Raw genomic sequence first — 19,043 nt, forward strand, 5'->3', positions numbered from 1 at the left:
GAAGTGGCTTTGGACTGTTCGTAGTCATGGGGTGAGGAGGAGATTGGAGCTACTGGGCATAAATGAATTGTTTCCTCCAAAGGGGTTCCCTGTGTTTATCCTCCAAAATAGACAAGTAAACACAATGTTATTTTCGGAGATTTAATTCTTGGGATGCTCTTCTGCAAGGAAGGCGGGGAACACGTGACAAGGACCTGGCTCGTGGCGTGCACTTGATAGTTTAGAGGAGAGGAGGAGAGCAGGGGTGAGGGCTCCGCACCAAGTCCCGATGCCACTTTCACCCACTCAGACCTCTCCCATGACGTCCTAGTTCTGTTCTTTGTGTCCGAATCCCAGGGCCAGTCATTTAGCTTTGGTCCACCGTGGGCTGGGCGCTACGGCCTTACCCGCGTGCACCGATGGTGAGGGGTGGTACTTAAATGGTTCCGTTTTAGAGAGGGCTGGGAAGGCTGTGCTCCTCCTGGGGAACAGGCTGCTAATGTGTCCCTTCTGTTTGGCAGAGAATTCTCCTGGCCACGGGAAGTCACCTGACCACAAAGGTCGCGTCAGCAGCTTGCTCCACAAGCCCGAGTTCCCTGACGGGGAGATGATGGAAGTTCTCATCTAACACCGGCATCCCTGTTGAATTTTGCAACAGAACTTTGATGAGCAAGGAACGTGGCAAAGAGAAAGAAAGATCAAGAAGGTTGTGGATGGGAAATCAGGAATGATTTGAACTGATCAGGATTTCAGATTAATGAGAACACTTTTTATAAATGTTAAAAACAAAACAAAAGCAGGAGGCCTACATGACTGAAAATGAAGACGATGTCGTGGATTTTTACTGCATATGGTGGAAGAGAGAAGATGCATGTAGGTTTGGAAACAAAGAAGAAATAGGAAATGGAATTTTTCCGTTGTACAGAAAATGTATCTCTTGGGGAGGGTCTGTGTACACCCATTCTCTGGTTATAAACAGATAAACCTGGGCATGGATCTTCCTTGAAATACGCCCATTCTCCTTGCCTCTTAGCTTGTTTTGTTTGAGAAGAACCTCCTAGGAATCTCAGAGAGTCCGTCTTGCTATAACGTAATAATATCACCTGTGCCCTCCATGGGGTGTCCTGTGAATGCGTGTGGGTGTGGCAGGGAGGAGAAATGTCCAGGGTGATGGGGAATTTAAAAGGCCATCTTCACCCCATTACCTGCTTGGTTTGGACATCTTAGCTTTTCTGGATTGAGCAGTATTTTCTAAACAGGATGGGAGCTTTCTGGTCCTGGTGTGCATCCTCCCTCACTTCTCTGAGTTCATCTCTGTCTCTGCTTCATACTCTTTAATTTTGCCCTTTTTTCCTTCCTTTGTTTTTTTCCTTTTGCGACAAGCCATGACAGAATTCCTTTGTTCTGGGGTTTATCAGAGCAGTAACTGAACGTTCATCATTCATCGTGACCGGTGGGACAAAGCCGTATGGCGGGTCCCCTGGCTGCTTTCTCCACCTTTGAGGAGTTGGGCTGCAGTGGTTGATCTCATTCTGGCCATGAACTAGGTAAGCTCCGACTCGGCGGACGATCCATGAGCCCTGTGACGTCCTGCATTAAGCTCACGGGCCCGACTTTTTTCTCTCTCACATCAGCTCTTGCGTGGAGTTTGGTATCTCCACCTCATTGCTCTGTTGAGGTAGGACTTTCAGGACTGCACTCCGGGAAGCGAGTGACACTTGACTTGGTGGCATCTAGAATCTCCCCAGGCACTCCCGCTTTCTACTGTTTGTGGCCACCGCTCTGCCCACCCCTCGCATCCCTCTGGGCATTGTTGATGAGCACGCAGACTCTGTGACCGTCAGCACGTGTGTGTCAGCACATCAGTTCTGCCCTGCCAGGAACTTGCTTTGTAACCTAACAGGCCAGTATGTATACAGTGTGGTCAGGTTTTTCAGGATTTCAGTTGGGAGCAACTTGTCCAAAGTAAGACGGAAACACCAGGTCAAAGAGCCAGGAGTGAGTGAGGTCGTGGGCCTCATCCCTGTGCTGTAAGGTTTCCCATCTGACTCCTCAGATACTCAGATATCGGCTTTCTTTACAAATCTAGAAGGTGCTGGATCAGAGGAGAGAAGCTAGTCAGGCCGTCAGATGCTCACGCAGGGCCCTGATAGTTTTCTCCCTGCAGGGTAGCTGGATCTGTGTTTTCCCAGGTCCCTTTCCTCATGCTTATTTAAGGAAAGAAAGAAAAAAATAAAAGCCCCAGGTCTGAGGCTTTTTCAAGTCCCACCCAAATGAAGCCCTGAAGACAGCATCACTTAGGAAATTTTGCTTGGGTGGCTCATTTTAGAGTTGGTCTTTGGAGTGTAACCTGGGTGAAGCCTCCCCAAATTGAGGTGGTGGAAGGATGACAGAGGTGTGAGCTGGAGAGGGAGAGTTGGGGAAGGAAACCAATGGCTTTGCCCAGGTGGCCTCTGAGCTGCCTAGTGGTCAGGAGAGTAAGCAGAACGGATGCTGCTCAAGCCCTGCTCTGCGGTAGGCGCTGTGCATCGCGTCTGTTGCCTTCTGCAGTCCTGCGTTAAGCATCGCTGAGGACTGTGCAGCCTGGGAAACCAGAGCAGCCCTGGGTGTGAGGAGGGAGCGGTGAGGCCCCGTGGCTGGTGTGGAGGCCAGGTGAGTATGGACACGTAGGGGCAGGGATGGGGCAGAGGGTTCCCCATCTCAGTCTCAGTCCCCGTCACTTTTTATAGGTTGATGAGGCTCAGTTGATGGCAACTAACTCTCTTAAGGACACTTTGACCCCTGATGAACGTGGGGGATGGAAAGAAAACGTCTAGAAATAAGAGGGCACGTCACCTCTGCCGGCCCCCATCATCCGTGTCTGGGCTACCCCAAACATGGGCTGTGTCCCCTAGAAACGGGTGAGAGTGACAGCCACAGCCCAGTTTCCCGCAAAGCCTCATCTTTATGCCCCAGCGCATCTCGTTGGCAGCTCAGGCACAAGGCCCATTTGCTTTCCTTGGTCCCCCGAGTTGCCAGGCGTGTTAATTGTCAGAAAGCAAACACAGACGTCACCATTTTTCAGTTGTGCTGTAGTTCTTAATCTTTCTTCTAACCTGCTAAGACTCCTCCGTAAGAAGAGGGACCTATAGTTTTGAAATGTCTTCTTTTGTGGGCCCTGACACTTTTCATCTTCATAGCTCGAAGCCTTGCTTGCATTTAGGAGAAATGCAGCTACTGAGCTCCCACTGTGTGTTCTGGCCGTTGACAATATATGATCTCACTGGATTTTCAGAAAATAATCCTAGCTCCGTTTTTTTAGTGCCCACTGTATGCAAGCACTGGGGTAAGTCCCTTTTAATGAGTCCTCAGACCACATGGGAGCAGGGGCGAGTTTATCACCCTAATTTCACAGAGGAGGAAACTGGGGCTCAGGAGGTCAAGTCCCTTCCCCAGGAGAGGCTGGGATCTGAGCCGAGGCTTTGGGAGAGGAGCTGTGCCTTCGACACAGGCTGGACTGCCTCTGACTTGGGGATGATAAGTGCCACAGCTTGACCCGCTCTGTCCCCCCTATGTGATGTGTGCACTCATAGACACACACACACACACACACACACACACACACATACACACACAGCTTGCTGCCCCCTTGCCACCCCGGGAGCTAAGAAATAGGACTAAAGCCCAGAACTGCTAGAACTGCCCATAAACACGGGTATAGGTAGGAGTCTTTGTGTTCCATTGTAAGCAGGACCACAAAGTCTGTTTAAAAAGCGCTTACTTGCGAGTGGTCCGGAGGCCGGGCCTTCTCCAGAACTTTTCAGGGGTGTCTGACAATGAACTCGCGAGCCGTGTCTCAGGGTGAAGGGTAAGGCCTTGGCCTCGTGTGGTGACGTGCTGGAGTAACTCCGCTTCTTCCTTCAGTGTGTCGCCTGGCGGTTTCTGCGTGCCGCCCGGGGTACTGGGTGCAGCAGGAGGTGTTGCTGCTTTTGGGCACTAATTTCAGAGCGTGTGCAGAACCTTTCCTTCGCTTTTTCTTCTTAGCTTTTCTTCTGCTTCCCAGAGTTGGGAAGCCAGCCGCCGTGTCATGCCCAGTCTGCTTGGAGCAGGCATGCAGGACAGGGCTGCCACGTCCCTCCCAGGGCTTGGGTTGGAGGGCAGAGAGTGGAGGCATGTCTCTCTCCTTCAGTTTTGCAGAACTTGCTCTTTGGAACCTATGTGTGCATTTGACTACACAGGACTTGGGCTGGATCGAGACAGTTGCTCCCAATGGATTGTGAACTTGGAAGAGAGAGTTCGTTGGTTCTGTGGCTCAGCGGGGAGGCTGTTGGAATGCCCCCTGCGGAGAAGCCAGCCATCACTGCTGTTCTCTCCTGGGTTTGCCCGCAGCCTCCTGTGTCCCTAGGATGCTGAGCGCTGACAACTGCAGGTGGCTCCTGCGTCCTTGTCCGTAGCTGATGGCAAGAGAAATTCTCCCTACAGCAGCCTGAGTCCCAGGGACTGACGTGAACACAGACGTCAGGTGGGGCAGCGCCCCGGGGGCTGTGGAGACTTGCAAGGTGGAGGAGTTGCAAGGTTTTGAGGCAGGGAGCTCACGCTTGGGCTGCTGGGAGCTGAGCAAAGAGGTATGTTTTCCAGAACAAAGTCCTGCTGCGTGTCTGCACCGGTGCCGGCGGGGCATGCTTCTCTCTGCCCCCAGTGATCTCACACTCCTCTTAAGCCTTGGAGGACCGTGGTACAAGGGAGCCGGGCGACTCTTCTTAAACAGAGAAGGTCCAGCCCACAGTTGCCTCCTTCTCCTCTCCAAGTCTGACACAGCCATGGTATACGCTTTATAAATGTTGGTTTTCTCTTCTTTTTTCTTGCTAATTAATCAGTGGGTTTAAAACGTCTTCATTCAACATGGGGATTGTTTAATGGGTTTGCCTCTGGTGTGTGGCTCCATGGGAGATGTGCAGAGTAATTAAGAAGTTACCAGAAGCTGATCAGCTGGGAGCATGGAAAAGTCAGCATTTCGGTAAATGGATTTCTTCTGGAACTGTCAATAATGAGCAATCTTTTTCTGTCCCTTTTAAGTAGTATCCCCCTTTCTCATCTGGTCATTTAATGGTATAAAGACATGTATATGTCAGTGCATACATAGGAGGTGTGACCGTAAGGTTGTATGTCGAGTTTCTTTTCTTAATATCCAGAAGAATGCAAGTGTTTCATCTCACCCCACGTTGCTTAAGAGGTGACCCTTTGCGAGACTCTGTGCTGATTGCTGCCGTGCTTAGTAGAAACATTTTGCAGACGCCTCTGTTAGAATGGATCTGGGGGCCTGGCATGTTCCTCTGGTTATCCTTAGAGATGAGAAAGCATCATCCTTTGAAGGCAGGCTTAAGTTTGGAAATAATCCCAAGTCATTCACTCAGTTGGATAAATAAAGATGGGTGGTTAAGGTAAGTCACATCCTTTTAGCTTTTTTCTTTGAAAGAAGTCCTTAAGATGTTTCTGGGGGATGAGTCTTTGGACCCTCAGAGGCTTTCAGAGTGACCACTTCAAAGGAGGACAGTCATCGTTAGTACACGTACCTTCCAGAGGGTTCGTTGTAAAAAACCTGCTCCCTTGCCACGCCTTGTATGTGTTCACGTCTCTGCGTACACGCGGGTGTAAGTGTACATTCACGAGTAGCCGCCTCCAGTAGGAATTCTGTAAAACCCTGTTAGACTTAAGTGCATGTTATTGTCACGTTAGGCCAAGACTGAGGTGTTTCTTTGTCATGAAACTTCGCTTCCTCACGGAATTAAAATATTGTTTTTTCAATATAATGAAGTACATATACAGTATTTTCTTGTATCAGCTCCTGAAGTTTTGGTGCCCAGTGGTGTGTTTACATGTGGTTTGCCTAAGATTCCGTTCACGTAGAGACACCTGTAAGTATTTATTACAAACCGGAATGTAAGCAAATTGATCCATAGTGATTTTCTTTGAATTAAGGTGTTTTCCCCTTTTGCGGAGGGGAAGGGGAGGCTCCTTCTCCGCGTGAGGCTCATGCAGAATCTGGGACATTCTGTGAGGCTGGGCAGGCCATGCACCCACCTCAGCCAAAGCACCAACGGCCCGGGTGCTGCCACGCTTCCCGCCAGCTGCGTGTGCCATCGCCCTGCTTGGTGGCGTGTCCAGCAGACTCTGGTGTAAGATTCTGGCATCTTCGATTTGCTAGTCTGTATTGAAGCAGAGGTGGAGGGTGCAGAGCTGCACGGCCAGATGGGTCTGTGTCCAGAGCGGGGAAATCCAAGAAGACGGCATGTCCCTCACAGCAAATGTTGATACTGTCGGTCAGCCAAAGATTTTCCTATTCTTTGCTGCTTAAAGTTGTGCCTTAATATTGTATATAATAAATGGATAAAATGGCTCTCTCCCTCACGCTTGCTCTTTTCTGTCCCGAGGAACTTATATACCAGGTGCTCAGTGAATGTCGGTTGAATTTCATTTCATTTTACTGCTGGAAGCAGCCTCACTTGCTGTTTGGCTTGAAGAGGCAAGAGGCATCCCGCGTGCTCCCCTCCCTCCCCCCAGCCCCTGTGGGCCTCATGCTTTTGATCCCAGGAGGAAATGAGTCATCCAAACCCCTGGAACTTGCCGTCCACCCTGCCACCCACCCCTCCAGACAAATACAGAAGGAGGAAACGCCGGGGACGTGGGCCCGGGAGACGGTGGCCACTTTGATCACATCTGAGTGTCCTCTTTGGGCGATCCTGGGTTCAGGGTCTGCCAGTGACCACCGTCACTCAGGAATTTACCCAAGCAGCCTGGGCCCTGAGTCTGAGCTGGAGTCGGAAGCGTCTCTGCGCCCCATGATGGACGTGGCAGATGTCGCTGCCTTCTTAGTGTCTTGGGGTCACAGGAAATGTGGGGGGCTTTGGTAGAAAGAAGTCACATGGTAAAGTGGTGAAATTCAGGTGGGAGCCACAGTGGCTGAAGCAGGAGAAAGGGACAAATTCCATGAGAGTCCCCGAGTGAAGCGTCCCCCCCCTCCACCGCCCGAAGGGGACAGTGACCTGGGAACACTGTCGGGAGGATGAGGTGCCCTCTGTTTGTTTTCTAGTTGTGTCTCTCTGAGCAGAAGCCTCTCGCGCCCGCCCCTGGCCCAAGCATGGGTACAGCTTCCTAAATGTGAGTGTAGGGAGAGCGAGGGATGCACCTCTTGTCCCCCAGGGACGGCCGGTGTGGTTTGCACGCATTACCGTCTTCAGTCCTCACAACAACCTGGGCATCCCCATTTTAAAGACAAGGAAACTGAGGCTGAAACAACCTTGGGCAAGTAACGTGCGAACGATGGCAGGATTTGAACCCAGATCTACCTGACCAGGAGCCCGTGCACTTGCAGTGAAAGGTGGGTAGGGGCTGGGAGCTTGGGTTCTGACCTGTCCTGCCTTCTACCCAAAGGAATTCTCTGCAGGGACCCCCAGATCCCTGCACGTGTGCAGATGTGACTCGTGAGAGTAAAGGGCAAACTGGGCAGCTCCCCAGCCTCCACCTCCCGGGACTACTACGGAAAGACAGCTGGAGGCCCCGCATGCCTCAGGGCTCAGATGAGGACCCTTCTGAGCTGGCATCCACCTCTGCCATCTCCCTGCCCTGACTCCGTGCTTGCCACTTGTGGGAGGTGCCCAGGCCTCTGTCCTGGATCCTGGGCTGGGGCCTCTGCACTGCGGGGAATGGGAGCAATGCCTTTTAGATTGCCTGGGCTCATTGTAATCAGGAGTTACGCCCCAGGTGAGAAATAAATCAGGAGTTCTGAAATTCCTTTCTTAAAATACACAAAGCTCGGTGATGAAATAAAAGGAGCTTTAGGTCTTTAAAGAATGTTGCCGTTTTCCTGTTTCTGTGGCCCTTCTATCAGGCACAGCCATGTCTGTGATGTGCTTCCTTTACCTGCCCTGTTCTTGGCAGGTAGACGTTCTCTCTTAGCGAGTCTGTCTTCCTCAAAACTCTCCCCTTATGCAGCCCAGAAGGAGACCCTTCCCATGTGGTGTGGATTTCTATCAAAGGGTGACTCTTCCCAAGTTCCTGATGTGAAAACAGAGAATACAGGGCTCACAGGCTATGTGGCTGGGTAATTTGGAGTAAAATAATGTGAACCTTAGTCCTAGTGTTGGAAACATACTACGGAACTTTACATCCTGACTGGTTTCAGCCCTCTGACTGTTTGAGGGAGGAAGGACCTAACATTTATTGAGTTGGCTTTGGAATATTGCTTCACCTTAACAACCTCCAAGGTAGGTGAAGGCATCTTCATCCCTGAGTTTCAGATGAGGAAGTAGGCTCACGAGAAGTGTAGTGCGTGTCGGGCTGCACGTCCAGCCCAGGCCGGCTTGCTTTAAGTCCCCATCCTTCTCTCCTGTACTGCATCGTGGCCTTTGACTTTAGTGGCTTTTATTTTTAATGGTTTGTTTGCTTGCTTTTGGTTTTAATAGTTATAGAGAGAATTGGTAGGCAAGTGGCTAGTTGAAAAAAAAAAAAAACACTTTATAGAGAGAATCGATAGGCAAATGGCTCTTTTCAGAAATGTATTTCCAGCAGAAGGCCTGTGTAGATGGGCAGGCTTGATCCAAGCCTCTGGTCTCTTTGCAAGATGAAGACTTAACGTAGAGCGGCTTGACTGTGTACTGACGCAGGTACACTTGGGGGGCGGCACCAGAGAGAAGGGACCCAAGGTAGATGTGGTCGCAGGGCCCACTTTCGGGCTGGGGTCCCACTCTTGTTTTTCCTCAGGCACAACCTGAGCCCACAGAACTGCGGTCCAGAGATGCTGAGGGTAAAACGGAAGTGCCTTTTTTTTTTCCGGTCAGATGAGTCCTGGATTGTCCCTGACAGACATCTCTGTGTGGGTCTCCCCAGACCTGGTCCAGACCTGGCGCCTTCCCTTCCACCTCTGCGCTCTGCTCGCCGTGCCATCCTCTCCGTCACCTCTGCTGGGCATCGGGGCTGCTCCCTCCTGTCCCCTGTTCCTGGCTACGCACTCCACCTTCCCATGTTGTTTCTCTCCTTTCATTCTCTCCATCCTCACGGCCTTAGCTCCAGACCTCATCTCTCACTTGGACAATTTCAGGATCCTCCTGCCTCCCACTGCAGCCACTGCATCCCTGACACGGACACCAGAGAAACGAGGAATGACCGGCGTTTATTTATCGTCATTATGCAACCCCACGCTCCTGTGAGCCACTCCTACCTTAGGACATTGAATTCTTACGGTCACTGTGAGGCCGGCACTGTTATTAGATCCCCATTTTACTGGAGGAGAAACTAAGAGGCAGAGAACTTAAGTCTCTTGCCCCAAATTCTAGAGCTTGTGGATGGCAGGGCTGGGATCCAGACCTGGCAGACTAGCTCCAGAGACTCCAGGCCACACTGGTCCCCTCAAGCTGTTAAAGTCTGATCACATCACCCCCTCAAGGGGAACCACAACAGAATTATGAGCTCCCAGTGGCCTTCAGAAGAACGTCCAAACTGCTGATAAAGCCTTCATGCTCCATAATCCTCGGCCTCGGCCCAGGCCCCAGGCTGGTTTCCCGCCACTTCCCTCCCTCTCCGGCCCTCTAGTCACCCCGCCGCCACTTCCATGCCCCGAATCTGCTCTGTGCGTTTCCATTCCGGCCCTTGGCTCAGAGCCCCGCTCTCTGTCTGTCCAAGTCCTACTCGTCCTTTAAAGTGGAGTTCCAATGTCTCTTCCGTCAGGGAGGCGATCCAGACCCCAAGGGTCAACATGCATCGGCCTTCCTCCATCAGTAGCTGAAGCACCTCGAGAAAGTTGCTGAACTTCTCAGAACGTCTCACCTGTAAGACGACATGGGGGTGGTACCGTGTCTGTTTCTCCACTAATATGAATCGGGCCCTAGTACATTTCATGACACTCTATAGGGGCTCGAGCACGTGTTGACCGAATGAGTCAACCCTGAGGATTTCATGGGGCAAGAGTTGGAAAGTGCCTGCCCATGGTAGGCCCTCCACACAGGACGGCTCTGAGCATCGTGGCATCTCCCAGCCTCAGTCCACCTCCTATTACAGTGAACTGCATATAGGAGTGTCTGTCGTCAGCTCGTCCATCTGGGGTAGGAGCCCTGTCCTGTAGCCGGAGCAGATGCTCATAAAGATTTGAACCGAATGTGAATTCTCCCAAGCGGCTTGCATGTGTTCAGCGACTGTTTTCAGGGAAACCGGCAGAAGAAACCAGAGTAAAATCCAACTTAAAAATGATGCAAGTAGGGCTTCCCTGGTGGCGCAGTGGTTGAGAGTCCACCTGCCGATGCAGGGGACACGGGTTCGTGCCCCGGTCCGGGAAGATCCCACATGCCTCGGAGCGGCTGGGCCCGTGAGCCATGGGCGCTGAGCCTGCACGTCCAGAGCCTGTGCTCCGCAGTGGGAGAGGCCACAACAGTGAGAGGCCCGCGTACCACAAAAAAAAAAAATGATGCAAGTAATCCACGTTTGTTATAAAAAGAACAATCCCATGATATGGAAGAGTACAAAATAGAAGCTCTAAATCCCTGTAAGTCACCACCGTGAACGGCTGTATACAACCAAAGAGGTAGGTATACAGATGTGAGAATGAATATTAATTTTAAAATAAGACCATGCTATTTCACACAAAATTCTTTTTCACTCAATAATGGATCACAGGCAGATTTCTCTACCCGCATATATAGGTCTATCTTCTTGTCTTTGGTAGCTGTACAGTGTTCCTTTGTATGGAAGAGGGGAGTTGATTGAAGTCCATGCTCCGTTGCTGCCCCCACCAGCTTCCCTACAGCATTTTCCCAGCAGTTAAGGGAGAACTAACTGCTAAGAAAGAGGCCCAAACTTACAATTTGTGTCAAGCTTGGCCAAACGCTGTCCCCAAGTTCCTCCAGGACGTCGTAACATTTCTATTGGCCTGTCCAAGCACGATGACATTGGGACCCCAAGGACTTGACAGTGCCATGGCCCCAGCTGATGGTTCAGGCCCAGCCTAGCCTCGCCTGCCCTGCTTCTATCCAGAAAACCAGCCAGCTCTAACTGACAGGCTCATTTTCCATCCAATGTCCTAGGCTTCAGCCCAGAGAAGGACACATTTTCCTGACGTTATCCAGCTCAACACGAGGCCAGTCTGACTTTGTCCAGTGATGTTGATTATGTTGATCCCTGTCTTGTGTCTTGTCTCCGGCATTTACATTTCGCAGAGTGTCTATCAGATTTTTACAAATATTTAGCTTTAGGAATAGCCTGTAAACAGAAGCCCAGTTCACAATTCACTTATCACGTTATTACTGAAAATTAATTATGTGCCCAGACATGTCAGGTCCTGGGGGCGGGAAGCCAGGAGGTACAGATCGCTCTGGTGATTACAGCCCTGAAGGAAGAGGAGGGGAGACTCAGGTGAACTGACCAACTACTGTGAGCCAGGCATTTTACATCAGTCACTGCATTGGGTCTTCAGGACAGCAAGTACAGGGAGATTCGGAGAGGTTCAGCAAATGACCCAAGGTCCACCCTTACCCAGGTGAGTGGCCTGGTGGCATGTGAGCCTAGGTTTGGGTGCATAAAAGTCAAGATTTTCCCATTATAACCTGCAGCCTCTGCGTTTAAGTCTAATTGAGGTCGCGGGTACAGGAAACAAATTGCTTCTTGCTTATCTTTGTTGGGGCAGGTACACCAGGTCCCTGGACGGATCTGTTAAGACCCCACCACCCTCAGCAATTGGGAATCAAGCATTGGGCTCAGCCACGTGCCGCCGTCCCCAGCCGGGGTGAGGGGGGTATATGGGAAGAACAGAGGTTCCACCAACATTTGCATGTGGCAGTCTCACAGTCAGGACCCAGTGAGAGAACCCAGGCTGAATGTTTTCCCCCTTCTTTTCTGGGGGGGGCGGTGTTAAGTTTTTTTAATTTAATTTTTATTTTATGTTGGAGTATAGTTGATTCACAGGGTTGTGTTTGTTTCAGGTGTACAGCAAAGTGATTCAGTTATACATATGCATATATCCAGTCTTCTTCAGATTCTTTCTTTTCCCCCTTCTTCCGTCTCTAAGAGCTCCACAGCCACCAGCAGGGCCCATCAGCTGTCCTGTCCCAGCCTTTCCAGAAGAGCCACGGAGAGGGGATCCGCAAAGGAGCCCGTGATGTTCCCTGCCCTCTTCTCTCGCCGGTCTATTTACTTTCTCAATCCCATTTCACCCGGAAGGGAGGTAGTTGGAGGCAATAACCATAAGCAGTATCTTTATTTATTTAAAAAAACTTGGGCGGAATTCCCTGGCAGTCCAGTGGTTGGGACTTTGCGCTTTCATTGCCAAAGTTCCGGGTTCGATCCCTGGTCAGGGAACTAAAATCCCACAAGCTGTGCGGTACAGCCAAAATAATAATAATAATAATTTTTAAATTAGATGTCAATAGTTTATATCTTGAAAAATAAAAAATCTCTTTCCTGCTGTCACGTCACTGCTCCCCTTTCCTACAGAATTCACAGACTCAGGCTTGGGCACATGTCACAGCTGTCCAGGAATGTGCAACTGACGTCATACATCAGTCATAAACAGACGTAATCAACGGAAAAGGCAGAGCCAGCCACTGCTCAAGTCGTCTGTGCCTCTCACTCAAGACCGTCACAGTGATCTGGAGAGGAGTGCATTTCGTTAGGGCTTCTGGTAACAAAAAAACACCACCACCCGCATTTGCTTTCTGTAGAGTAACACCAGGCGTCCAATGAATGGCTGATAAATGTGAAATCTCTACTTAGTAACATCCTCACCTTGTGCAAAATGCGTTTCTTCTAAAGAACCTAAGTGTGTCTTTTACTGCTATTTAGTTACATGCTATTAGCGCTGCCTAGGGATGGCTATGTGATTCCTGGTTACACAGCTGAGAGGATGAGAACAGAGAACTGGGGCACCTTCCCAAGGTCATGGTGAAGTGCCAGTAGAGCCAGATTAGAGCTGGGCTCCCCTGCAGCCCTTTTTGTGCTTTTGGGGCAGAGGGATCCCTCTGTGCTGATGCTGTGTGGGCATCGGGTCTTTTCGGAGCCCTGCCCCCTTTCCTGCCTGGGGATCAGTAAACCAAGAAGTGATGGGTGTGATGTGAATCGGTCAGGCCATCACCTGAGAAGAGCTTCACATCTCACTCATACGTCTAAGGAGCCAAGAGATATCATAAAGGCATAATTCCAGGCTCAGAGGTTGGGATTTCTCCCAGTGTCAGAGCCAGGCAGGTAGGGCCCAGGACTGTGGGATCACAGCAAACAATGAGTGAGGACTCTTCCTTTGACAGCCTCAAAACCTATGACTTTATAGCAGTGCTGAGATGAGAATGACCACAGCAGCAAGATGGCAGATGAAAACAGACAAGGGCCTCTCCCGGGGATAACAGAGCTGATGGCAGATGCAGGGCCCCTTTGCATTTGAGAAACAGGGTTGGAGAGGCACCTCCCATCACAGTCCGGTAGGGACCACATGTAGCACCTGATTCTTCAGGATTCTCAGTATGTGGAGGATGTATAAAGCATCCCAAATAACGCGTGATTCACACTGAGAAACACGCTTAAAGGGAGCACACACGTATTAGTTCAACAAACCTTTATTGTGTTAGATGAAAGATGCAAAGATAAATAAGATGCTGTACCTGCCTTCCGTGCCCCACGCCCCCAAGCTCATAGTCCGGGTGAAAAGACCAGAGGGGACCACAGTACCGTGTATAGTAAATGTCAAACTCACGGGTTGTACAGGTTGTTCTGTTGGTCTAAAGAAGTGGGGAAATAGGCAGGAGACATGTGAGTTGAACGTGGATGAGTGAGAAAACGAGACAGTGCTGAGGTCAGAGGGCAGAGGGGTCAGTGGGCACAGAGGCAGGGCGTCCCCAGGAAACCACGGCTCTGGTCTGCAGGGGCTGGTGGGGATGAGTCTGGGCAGTCCTCTAGGTCCGTGAGCTGCCGTGTCAAAGATTCTGGCCCTTGTCCTGTGGCCATAGATGTTGGGAGTGGGCAAAAGTATATTTAATCAGGACTGTGATCCAATAGATGCTGTTTTATAGAAAGATAACCAAGGGTATTGAGTCCACACTATGAGGAAGGGATAATAATGACATTGGGTGTTTCTGTTTCTATGGCCATATCACAATTGCTCCCAAACTTAGCAGCATGAAACAACCATTTATTTTGCTCAAAACTGCACTTTGGGCAGGGCTTGGGGTGGGGGGGGGTGGTATTTCATCTCTGCTTGGCTCAGCTGAGGTGGCTCAAAATCATGGAAGCTACAAGAGTGGGGAGTCCAGGGGCATCTCCCTCTGTGGTCTCTCCCAGGGTCTCTCCAGTGTGGCAGCTTCAGTGTGGTTGGACGTCTTATGTGTTAGCTCAGGGTGTCAAAGGCATATATATATATATGTATAGAGAGAGAGAGAGAGAGAGGGAGGGAGGCAGTGCACCCAGCAGAAGACATATTGCCTTTTATGACCTGACCTCAGATGTCACGCCGCATCACTCTGCCACGTCTATTCAAGGCATTTACAAGGACCTGCCAGGGTTCAAGGGCAGGTGGGGGGCAAGCAGGATAGACTTTATCTCTTCAAGTGTTCGAAATGGCAAAGTTCTAGAAGAGCACAAGGGACTAGAGATATTACTATTGCCGTGACCATTTTGGAAAATGAAGTCTGTCACACGAGGTACATGTCAGACCCAGTATCCTAAGTTATACATACATTTTCTCATCTTACTCTCCCCTCTACACTCTCCCCTCTACCTGTGAGGTAGGTATTATCCTGCCCATTTTATATCCTGCCCATTTTATATATATGAAGACGTTAAGAGGTCTGCCTGAAATCACACACCAAGAAGGGATAGAGCTGGATTCTGTGTGCAAGTCTAATGACCCCAAGGTCTCTTGTCCTCTCCCTGCTGCAGCTTCAGGCGTGGGAAAGAAAGCACGGAGACAGACTAATTCAAAGACATTGTTCTGCCCAGGAATGTTGTCACCACTAAGAAGGGCAGGTGATTTATGAGCTGAATAGGAAACTGAATCAACAGATCTGCAGACCAATTGAATTTGTGTTGTGTCTGAGTCATAGATGCCAGATGACAAGCATTTCCTGTGGTCGTCAGTGCAACTACCAAGCAGGCAGAGCTGACAGTTGCCACTTACCAAGTGCCAGGCTCTGTGCTAAGTACTTTCTGTGCATTAACTAATATTCACAATAGCCCTATGGGACAGGTATTATTGTTGCTGCTGTTATTAGGCTTAAAGGCATTAATTAATGTTGCATAGAGAAGGCATCACCCCCAAGGGCCTCCCACCTCCCTGCCATGAATCCCTTCCCCAACCAGCAACATGATGTCATGAATAGATGAACCAATGGTCTCCCCTCTCAGGGGCACCACCAGCCATGGAGTGGTTAGGAAGGCCCCTCTCTGGAGTCAGACTGGTCAACTGGAAACCAGCTCTACCATTTACTAGCTGTGTGAGCCTGGGCCAGTCACTTAACCTCTCAGTGCCTCAGTGTTGTCATCTATAACATGAGGATACAGTCTGTTTCTCATAGAGATTCCCATCAGGAGTATAAGACATGTCTGCACAGTACCCAGTGTAGACCTTGGCCTGGAGAAAGCACACGATGGATGTCAGCTATTGTTCTTAGTGTAGAGGCTGGTGCCAAGGGCTCCTTGGGATTGACTTGTAGATGGTGAGTTCTTATGGTCCAGGGACATGCACTGTTTTCTTCAGAGGGCCAGGGAGCAACTTGTTTTACTAGCCTTGTTGGGATGGATGTGGGGTTCAATCTGTCCAGCCAGGCGCAAGGGATAAGCCAACCAATGAGATGAGGTGGTGGCGGAGAGGGAGGGGTTTGCAGACACCGTGCTGCTTCATGGATGCTGCAAAGTGCAGAGAGCTGGTCCCAAAGCCAGGGTTGTAACTGATGCACTGAGTCAGGGCCCACGCAGCTGTTTCCCGTGATGGGGGAGGCCCTGGATTTAGGCTCCTGTGCTTTGAGTTAACAAAGGAGCTACGGATGAGGAAGCAGGAGCCACCTATGACTGTCAGCATCTTACCACCTGTGACCTCCATTCTTAGGCAAACCCGCTTTTGCTTTCAAGGAGAAAGAAGAGAGCTCTCTGGTTGTACACAGGGAGGTACACAGTCCTCCCTTGCACTCTGCATCCCCCTGTATGCTGACCTCTTCAGCTTGAGCCAGGCTGCAGTCCCTCCCTTGTGGTAGAGCTGGCATCTGGTGGACAGGCACCCTACATTTTGGAAGCATGGTTGAGAGAGAACATAGCAGAGAGGAGTGACTGGGAGCCTCTGGGCTGGGTTCCTGCCCTTGGTTCCTGTCGTCCCAGCCCCAGGGTGCTCCTGTCCTTCTGGTGATCTGGTTAGGCGCCAAAACATCTCTCCTGTTGCCCAAACTGGCAACTTGGGTCCTTCTGGTCCCAAGTAAGGTAAGCACAGGAGGGCTCCTGTCTCAGCCCAGGCAGCTGGCTTCTCACGCCCACAATGAGGATAGAGAATTCACAGCATGGCCTCCTTCCAAACATCTCAAAACCGGACCCCAGTGTGTCGTCACTGGAGACCCCCATTGTCAGACCTCTGATGGTTCCAAATATGAGAGAGTCTGCCCCTCTTTCTATAGTATCACCTCTGCAGGCCTCCTTGTCAGCTAAATCTGCCCTTTGTTCCTTTCATTTCCTTTCCTTTTTGAAAAACAAGGATCAACATTAAAGACTATAGATATGCCTTAGATTTCCACCTTCTTGACAGTAGCCATGGGCCTCCGGAGAGTCCCAAGATGAGGAATGATCCCTTCCGCCTCGCTGTGCATTTCAAGTGGGAGTTTTACAAAACTTCTGTTTATACACAGCTTTCAAAGAGCATGTCGATTTTGTGTTCTGAAAATCTCCATCCCTCCTTTTTCTCACTTCCTTTGTACTTGGCCAGCATCTCCCGCAGGAGATCTGAGTGTGGGCTTTCTGCCTTTCTGACGTCTGTTTGCTGGCTTGTTTGTACCTTTCATCTTTCCCACAAGGATTCCAGGTGGTTAACAGCAAAGTACACACACACAGAATGGTTAATAAAATAAAAACCGGAGACCCTTGATGTTTGTGATTTCAAATTCTCAGTTTCAGCTCTTCTTTAATAATGCTGAAGATCGGTGACATAAGAGAATTTTGAAATCTCTTAAAAGTCGAGCCACTTGGCCTCAGACCTTTCCTAGGAGGCAGGACAGTCTGTACACTTCAGAGTCAATAAAGCGTTACAGGCTCACCCCACTCTCTCCCCAAGGCCAGCAGTGCCATCTAGGACACAGCCAGAAGCAGACCAGGGTGGCAGGCCTCCTGATGCAACTCAGCTGCCTGCCTGACTCATGAGGCCTCAGCCAAGGCTGTGCTGGTGCCAAAGGGGATGTTTGTGGGGAAGGGCAGGAGTGTCAATACATTTCAATGCGTTCTCCTGCCCCTAGTGTGTTTGATAGTCAGATGCAACTTCGAGAATTTCTATAAGTGCTGGAGAGGGTGTGGAGAAAAGGGAACCCTCTTACACTGTTGGTGGGAATGTAAATTGGTTCAGCCACTATGGAGAACGGTATGGAGGTTCCTTAAAAAACTAAAAATAGAATTACCACATGTTCCATCAACAGATGAATGGGTCAAGAAGGTGTGGTTTACATACACACACACACACACGCACACACACACACACAATGGAATATTACTCAACCATAAAAAATGAAATATTGCCATTTGCAGCAACATGGTTGGACCTAGAGAATATCATACTAAGTGAAATAAGTCAGAGAAAGACAAATCATTTATATGTGGAATCTAAAAAATAATACAAATGAATTTATTTACAAAGCAGAAACACAGTCACAGACATAGGAAACAAATTTATGGTTACCAAAGGGGAAAGGGGGGGGAGGGATAAATTAGGAGTTTGAGATTAACAGATACACACCACTGTATACAAAACTGATAAATATTAAGGATTTACTGTATAGGACAGGGAACTATATTCAATATCTTATAATAACCTATAATGAAAAATTATCTGAAAAAAGTATATATATATATATTCCCTGAATTACTTTGCTGTACACCTGAAACTAACACAATATTGTAAATCAACTATACTTCAATAAAAAATTTAAAAATAAAAGAATTTCTAAGTGACAACTCTCCATAGTCCCTCCTTCCGTACAGAAGGCTGCCAAAGCCTCCTGTTTGGGTCTGGGATTTTGCCCCACTTCCCAGGTAATAAGCTAGCCTGCTTCTGTTCCATGGAGGCTGGCAGAAGACATGACACTCTTGAGTCAGAGACAAAGGACTTTGTTACTCGTGGCACAGAAAGCAGTGTGAACACCATGTAGGTATCCGTTTTCCACACCCTCACGTCACACAGGGTCATGCAGAGGGACCCAGGTGGATGCTGTCCACGCAGTGGGTTTGCATCAAAGCTGGAGATCACTGAGTTTGAGGCAACCGCTGCTTTTATAGAGTGTGGTAAGCAAGCTTCCTCTTTGTCCAGAGGGAGACATTATCCCATTCCTCAAGGTTGCTTGCTGCAGATGCAACCCTGAAAAATGGTCTGGGTAAAGAACAGTGAGGGCTTGGCATACCCAAGATAGATCATCTCTGTCAACAACTTTCCTGTTAAGAATTCGGGGTGGGATTTCCCCAGCTGCCCAGTCTCCTCGGGCTGCAACCAGGACGGCAGGGGGTTTCTCAGCTCAAGGTCCGTGACTTCCACAATCCCAGTCCAGCCTTTGGCTCCACAGCACTGACTGCTGACCAGACATACAATAGCAATGATGGTGGCTGAACTTGGCGGAGCCCGTACTGTATCTGGCACCGTGCCAAAACCTCTGCATACATTATTTCATTTAATCCTTGCAACAACCTTTGAAAAACTGTGACCCCCCCCCACCCACTATTAACAGATGAGGAAACCAAGGCTCAGAGAAGCTAAGGAATTTGCTGCCTGTCAGCCAGCTAGTAAGTGATAGAGGCCAGTTGTGGCCCACAGTCTGGCTGCCTCCACAATCCATGCTTGTTATCTTCTCACTGGTGCTTCTGTTCCTTTCTCGGTCAAG

At 49.7% G+C, this 19,043-nt stretch overlaps 1 protein-coding gene across 8 annotated transcripts in view; it reads left to right on the plus strand.

Moving 5' to 3' along the window:
* The window catches only part of AMOTL1 (angiomotin like 1), a 161,471-nt gene extending 155,116 nt beyond the window's left edge, over positions 1-6,355 (plus strand). For all 8 annotated transcript variants that reach the window (XM_022561425.3, XM_089915410.1, XM_089915411.1 and 5 more), the window contains one exon: positions 501-6,355. In XM_022561425.3, the coding sequence (XP_022417133.2) occupies positions 501-607 (107 nt within the window). In that variant the 3' untranslated portion in view covers positions 608-6,355. The remainder of the gene's footprint in view (positions 1-500) is intronic.
* The last annotated feature ends 12,688 nt before the right edge of the window (positions 6,356-19,043 follow it).

The sequence above is a fragment of the Delphinapterus leucas genome, chromosome 7 (genome assembly GCF_059928025.1).
Source record: "Delphinapterus leucas isolate spDelLeu-1000000601 "Yukka" chromosome 7, BTC_Dleu_Yukka2, whole genome shotgun sequence".
Classification (NCBI taxonomy): Eukaryota; Metazoa; Chordata; class Mammalia; order Artiodactyla; family Monodontidae; genus Delphinapterus; species Delphinapterus leucas.